Genomic DNA, 7,316 nt, shown 5'->3' with positions numbered 1-7,316 from the left:
GGATGGAAAGTCAAACTGATGCCTACATCTTATCTCTCACCCCTCCCTCTCCTCCACCTACCAGTACTCAGCAGACAGTGAACACTGGGAGCACTGGGACTGGCCTGATGGTTCTTCCTCCCCCTGCCCCCTCAGTTGATGCAGACGATGAATTTGTGTATGCAGACCCACTCCCACCTCCATTAGAATTTGCTAACAGCTTTGACAGGGGATTAGGGGGAATATCAGGGTACTCCAAAAAGAATCATTTGTAAGTGGGTTTCCTGCTCATACACCCCTGCCTTCACCTCAGGCAGGGGACTCCACTGCCTCCAGCCTCACATCTTATGACAGTGAGGTGGCTAACCTGACCCAGTCTGCTCCCTCCCCCTCCCAAACATCACCCAACCATCCACCCCCTCCCTCACCCTCTACCCTGCAGCTTGCCTCAATCACGGGACCTCCGCCTCCCCCATCAGTCTCGCCACCACCTCCTCCTGGATCTTACCACAGACCCTTCTCTATGTCCCACCACCTTTACAACAGCACACCCACTCCTGGACGCTCATCCCCCACACCTCCCCCACACTCAGTTGCACCTCCCCCAGCCTATCGTGGTCCCCTGGCACCCTCCTCCACTGCTGCCACCTCTGCTCCACTAAGGGGCACTGCCTCTCATGCCATGACCATTAGCTGTGCCGCTACAACTACAACTGCCGCCGGTCCCACCACAACAAGCACCTCCACTCAGCTCTATCAGGAGCGAACACACATCACACATACAACATCCTCCACTGTCATCATGGGCAGTCGCCAGACAGGCGAGCACCACCATCCTCCCCCTGCTACCAAGAAAGGAGAGTCTCAGGAAACAGTGGTGGACTCTGGGATTGAGGAACTGGACAGTCGCAGCAGCAGTGACCACCACCTGGACAGCATCCTAGTTCTAAGTGGAACTGGTGTTCGAGGTGACAGGCTGAACCGAGGGGAGAGAGCTGGACAACGGATTGGAGGGGGGGGTGGGTCAGGGGAATCAGAAAGGGGATCAGATTTTTTGGAGTCTTATATGAGCTACCTGGATGGACAAACTTTTGAGATGCAAAATGCCACAGCAGCAGCTTCCACCTATCCAAAAACCAGTAGATTCAGAGAGGGAGGTCGTGCCGGGGATATGCAGAGGCAGACAAGCACTGCTCCTGCATCCTTCCACTCCCACAGGCGAAGAGATGAGCAGGAAGAAGATGATGTGGAGACAGGAGTGGCAGAGGATGATAGTGGCCAGGATGGATATGGGGTGAGGGATATGCAGAATTTGGGGCGTCCCACTTCACCATACTTTGATCGTCCACACACCCCTGAGATGAAGCCCCTCTGGGGTGAGGGCCAGATGACAGGTGATGGAGGAGACCAGTCTGGGACATTTTTAGAGGGGAAGAAGATTTACCCACCTGCATCCAGTATGAAGCCCAGCATCATCAGTGAGCTAAGCAGCAAACTGCAGCAAAGAAGCAAGGACACCTGGAGCAGCCAGAGAACACTGAGCAGACACAGGTACAAACAAAGTTGAAAACTTTGGCTTTGTTTTTTGTCACAGCATGAACTACAGTTTTTGTTGTGATGTACAACATTGTCAGTTCTATCCATGTTTCACCTGTATGAATACATCAGTGTCACATGTGACTTCTTTACCTCCCTCAACTGATGTTCACATCTTCTATGAAAAACTGTGTATTGTCGGTTTGTGACTAAGTGTTGTGTCTATACTGTGTAAACCTCTCTTTTTTTTTGGCTTTTTTCATGTGTTTCTCTCAGAAGCAGACACAGGTAATAGCGCCACTCCTGCAGTGCTTTCTTTACTATCAGAGAGAATAAAATTTGTGAATTCACAGCCTGTTGTAAGACAGTGAGGAAGTAAAACCATGTTAAACATGTAGACTGAATCAAGATGTTGACAATGTATACAATTTCAATCTACAGGTTCTGAAAATAGTGGGACAATCTTTTACCAACATTTTCCTTAATGTGTGTGTGTGTATATGCATGTTTTTCATCTAATTGGTTTCTGGTTTCTATCATTTTTTATTTTTACTTTTTACTACTTCTTTCTCTCTCTTTTCACAGATTTTCTGAAGATTCAGCCTCAGCTCTGAGCCCCCCTTCAGTTCGATCGCAGTCCCCATCCCCAATCTCGTTATCACAACCATCGTTGTCCCCGTCCCCCACACCTGCCTCCCAGTACCCCAGCTGGGGACGATCCCCATCTCCTCAGCCTCCAGCTTCCTCTCAGCCTCCACGTTCACATTCCCCATTGTCCCCGACATCGTATTCCCCTTACCCTACTTCCCCAAAACACAGACCTGTCTACCGGAGCAAAGCCCTAGAATTTCAGTTCATCCCTAGCCGTGAATCCCGTAAAGCAGAATCACACATGCTCCAGCGTAGGAGAGCACCCAGCCCCCTCATCTCCCCCTCAGAGCGCCCCAAGATGGGCCCACCACGTCCCTCATCCCTTCCGCTCCTCCCTACCTCACCCCTATACAGTGCCATCTATGACCTCAGAGGTTCAATCACCCCACCATCCCCTGGGAACCCTCTTGGAGATCCTTACTTCTCACCCTCTCCTCCTCTGTTTGCCCCATCTGGTGCACCACCTCCTCCAAACTCCACCTTAGTTGTTTCACGATCCCTCTCTCCAACACACTTCCTGTCCGGGACTTCATCTCCACCCCTGCACCCTCTCCCTCCACCTACTTGCCTAAGTTACCCCCATTTACCGCCCCCATCCCCTACAAAGCCATTTGCCTCCAAGCCACTGCCATACTGGACCAAGTATGATGTTGCAGACTGGCTAGGATACCTGAATCTGGGTGAGCACAGAGAGCGTTTCCTAGACAACGAGATTGATGGCACCCACCTGCCCTCCCTTACCAAGGAAGACTATCTGGATTTGGGCGTGACACGTGTGGGCCACCGCATGAACATAGAGCGGGCCCTGAGAAGCATAATTGACAGGTATGGCTACAATTGTACAAGCTCCTGAGAAACAGCTGATCACTGCAACTAATAGCATTACACAATCATCAAAGATGATGCTTAATTGTACTGTGGCAAGATCACCTCGGTGATTTGGAATATCTGACTGGCTACACACATTTCTCTTTGAGTTCACTTTTCACACAGTTCTCTTTACCAACATGATGTATAGACCAATTAGCAATTATTTTTTTTATTTTTATTTTTTAACTGTAGAAGATTGCAGTATAATATACAGTTTTGTGTTATGTTATGCTATAAAAGATTTATGGGTGGTGGTTGAATTTGATTGTGTTCATGGAACACATTTTGTCAAAGTAATGAAAAGTTGTCCATAGTAAAATCCACTGTGTAAAGAGTGAACTTAAAAAACAAATAATGAATTTGATAACACACAAGGTCAGTTAACAAGGTGACTGTAAACACACATTTGAATACTAATATGCTAATAATATAATTACTTATAACAAATATAATTATCACTGAGAACTGGTTACCTCTATATCAAACCAGTGTTACATTAAAGAGCCCATGACATGCTTTTCCTTGTTTTTTGACTTATCTACAATGTTACAATGGTGAATTATCATCCTAGATGTGACCTTAAGCTCAAAAAATGAGGTGTACGTATGTTCCAGTACTTCTATGCAGAAGCAACTTGGTTTATACAAGTCTCACAAACTCTCGCAAGACTTTTTTTCTAACAAAATTAATTATTACGCGATATCTTAAGAATTGCCTTGAATGCGCATAATCTCCAGGCAGTTGCTCATTAATGAGAGCTTGCCTGACATCCACAGGTGCCATTGTAAAAGCTGAATTTTTTGACTGCATGCAGTTTTGTGGATATATTTTACCTCCTGCTGCTGCACTGTGACCAGAGGATGTGGAGAAAAATACAGGGCCTGAGGTTACTGCATATTCGGGAATGTTCATGTACATGGACTCGCTGTTTTACCTGACCAGGTCTAACATGGTACGAATGGAGTGGCTGGAAACCTGCAGACAGTCAGCCAGTTTAGCGCCCTTGGGTGGTGAATGATCAGTTCATCAATGCTGTATTCCCCCGGAGCACAGTACCTGTTTGTTTTGACTGCCTGAGGCCAGTGTGTCTGCCACATGTGATGTGATGTGGGTTAACAAGCGGATTAACAATTCATGATATTATTGTCGCCGCTATGCTACCTGTTGGAATTAATTTCAATACTGTGGGACTGTTTGTACTCGTGTGGAGGAAGGCGCAGCGACCACTGGTTGGATTTACCGACCTTGGAGCTACTTGAAAGGGAGTGATGTTTCCAGTACTCGAATGGAAAGAAAAAAAAAAAAAACAAAAAAAAAAAAAAAAAAAAACGCACGTTGCATGTCTGTTAATGCGTTGTTTCTAATTGTTGTAAGGCTGGAGAAGTTACTATGTCTGCAATATGCCAGTTAAAATATGGAGTTTGTCAATTACCTGCTTTGTTTAGAGTGTCTCTTTTCATTTTTACATATACTGTTGATTACCAATCTGTGAAGAAGAAATTCTGATTAATTAATGCTGTTGCGGTTCGTTGTGCTGCTCACTTTCAACACAATACCAGCAGTAGGAGTTGTGCGCATTCACAAGTTATCCTCTCGTTTTTAGGAAGAGGCTCTCGGGTTTTATCATTCTGAAATAATTAGACTATTTGGAGTTATAATAGATGCAAAGCTAATCTAGAGGTACCCAAGATTAAACATTAAATGGCTGGAAATGATCAAAATGAGCATGCCATGGGCTCTTTAAGATCTGGAGTTTAAAAATATGACTCCCTTATGTCAGTGATCATGTGTTAGGAATAATTTTCCTTTCTGCTCTGATCTTTACTTCCTTCACTGGAAGAACAGTGCCCTCTACCTGCTTTGTGCTGTAAAATGTTTCAGTAGTTTTCACCGCACTCACTGAAAGAGAGCATCACAGTTCATATACAGAGGCTGGGTATGATAGATTGGTTTTTCAATCTCAGTCTCTGTATATGAACTGCAATGCTCTCTCTTAGTGGTGTGGTGGAAACTACCTTATGTGGAAAGAAGGCTTTATTTCCATGTTCACCCAAGTCTGTATTACTGCTAGTTACACTAGTTACACTAGCACACAATATTTACACTAACAAAAGCCATAACTTTAAGAACCCAGCAAGCATGCCCTTTTGGAACCAATGTGGGGCCACTGTGAGCAAAGAAAAAAGTGCCCCTATGTGGGTCCAATACCCGTGTGGAATATGGGGCACATGTGGGAACCACACAGGGCCCAAAGTGTGGGCTCATTGTGGAGTGCCCACCCTAGGCAGAGTGTGCCCCCACTGGGACCTAGAGTTAGCCTACAGTGGGGGCACAGCACTGGAATCCACTGTGGGCACACTTGGGGCCTCTGTGGGCCAACTGTGGAAATATAGCCTACTGTGGACACACTGTGGGGCATCCTGTAGCAAGTATAAACAATTAATCTGGTTCTACTTTTTACTTGCAATATGGACTTGCAAACTGGTTAACATCATTACTATTATCACATATGCAGTACAACTACACTGGTAAGTTGCAGTAGTGAATGAAGAAAAGCAATATATTTATTGACTGACATGAGAAAGAACTTAGTGCCATACAGTAAGACAGACACACAAATACATACTGTATATATAAAATATTGAAATAAATGTGACTGAGATATAAGCATTCAAATATGTGAAATGTGAATAAGAGTTTTAAAAAATATAAAGAATTTTTTAAAACTCTCTACAGTCCTGAGCTAAGCAGTTCCCTGACAAGTTTGTGATGCCCTGTTAACAATGCCTTCCACAGCACCAGGGCAGGAAGTCTTTAGGATGCCTACAAAGGTTGTGAAGTCATTCATAACCTCTGAAGTAAAGTCCTGCACTGGGTCGGGTACCCGTGGGTACCTACAAAAAAATTGTGTAACAGGTAAAAAAAAACTGTAGCCCAGGGGGGCAGAGGAGTGCCTGGCAGGACTTCCCAGAAAGCCAAAGGGGAGAGACTGTTGGCAGGGTCCCCCAGAATGCCCCATGGGGTGGGTTGTATATATTTCAGGGTTGGTGGAGATTGTTAGTGTGTGTTCTGTTGTGTGTGGAATAATAAAGCAGCTACTGAGCTGAAAAAAGACGCTTCCGACCCTCCTTCAACCAGCCGACATTACAATTGGTTTCAGAAGTGGGATTTCTGAAGATGACATTGTTTCAGGAAATCAATGAGCTCATCACCCAGCTGGAAGAAGCAACACTACAACTACGAGCAGATGCCCCGCTAGCTGCCTGGAGCTCTCAAACTCCCCCACCCTCAGCAAGCACCTGCTGAAAAGAGACCACCAATGGAGCTAATATTTGTAAGTCGGAAGAGTTAGCCCAGTCATCCACATTATGATTTTACGCAGACACAGAGCCAGTACCACTGGACAAACCAGCTTCTCCTGGATCGTGGGCAGGCCAGGCCAAGCTAGGGACAGCAGGACCAACCTACACACCGATGATGACCCAACCACGAGGCTGTGCAGGGAACTTCACTCTGCAGTGCACCCTTTTTTCACAACCTGCCAGGGTGAAGAGACAGAAATTCTCTGGCATGAGCAGCTGGAAAGCCTATCTCACACAGTTTCAGTGTTAGGCGCTGCTATTTGCTGGTCAGTTGAGGTGAAGGCGCTACATCTGGCTATGTTGTTGACGATTGTCATTAACATGTCGAGCCCAAGGAGTTGCTGATCGACACAGAGCGGGATGCTATCTCGGAGGTAGCCAGGCCACATCACCCACCACCTGCACTAAAAATCCCAGCATCCCAGGTCCCATTAAACTAGGATGGGGAAGTGCCAGGAGGGAGCTGCTGACCCTGGATGACTTGTCCACCCTCACCATGAAGCAGCTAAAGCTTGGCCATCTGGGCCAGTTGCATGGACTAAATGTGGACTGGATGGCACAAGGTGCAGGCCAGACATGGGGTCCACTATCTCTTTGGTCTGGCTGGAAATGTTGCCAGAGATGTCTGGGCCAAGGCTGCGGGGTTCGAGAACTACTCCACTCTGCATCACCACAGTAACTGGTGAGAGCATGAAGATGATGGAAGAAGGACCTCTTAAGGTGACTGTGGCCGGCCACACTGTTGAGCACCAGTTCTGGCTGGCTGATATCCAGGTCCCATGCATCATCGGCCTCAACCGACTGGCAGAGACGGGGGCCATGGTGGATGTGCCTAGGGTTACATTATACCTCAATGCAGACACCATGGCTCTCCATGATGCCGGCTGGCGGAGGGCGGTGCGGGACTGCGCGGCCCAC

The 7,316-nt window shown here is 46.7% G+C and overlaps 1 protein-coding gene across 1 annotated transcript in view; it reads left to right on the top strand.

Moving 5' to 3' along the window:
- The window catches only part of shank1 (SH3 and multiple ankyrin repeat domains 1), a 97,596-nt gene that overhangs the window by 82,137 nt on the left and 8,143 nt on the right, over positions 1 to 7,316 (top strand). Inside the window, 4 exon segments of the mRNA XM_020605443.1 lie at positions 9 to 236; positions 239 to 1,530; positions 1,792 to 1,803; positions 2,101 to 2,991. Coding sequence (XP_020461099.1) covers positions 9 to 236; positions 239 to 1,530; positions 1,792 to 1,803; positions 2,101 to 2,991 — 2,423 coding nt within the window.

The sequence above is a fragment of the Monopterus albus genome, unplaced genomic scaffold (assembly GCF_001952655.1).
Source record: "Monopterus albus unplaced genomic scaffold, M_albus_1.0 scaffold70.1, whole genome shotgun sequence".
NCBI lineage: Eukaryota > Metazoa > Chordata > Actinopteri > Synbranchiformes > Synbranchidae > Monopterus > Monopterus albus.
The sequence above is the reverse complement of the archived record's forward strand: the minus strand, read 5'-3'. Positions and strand labels throughout refer to the sequence as shown.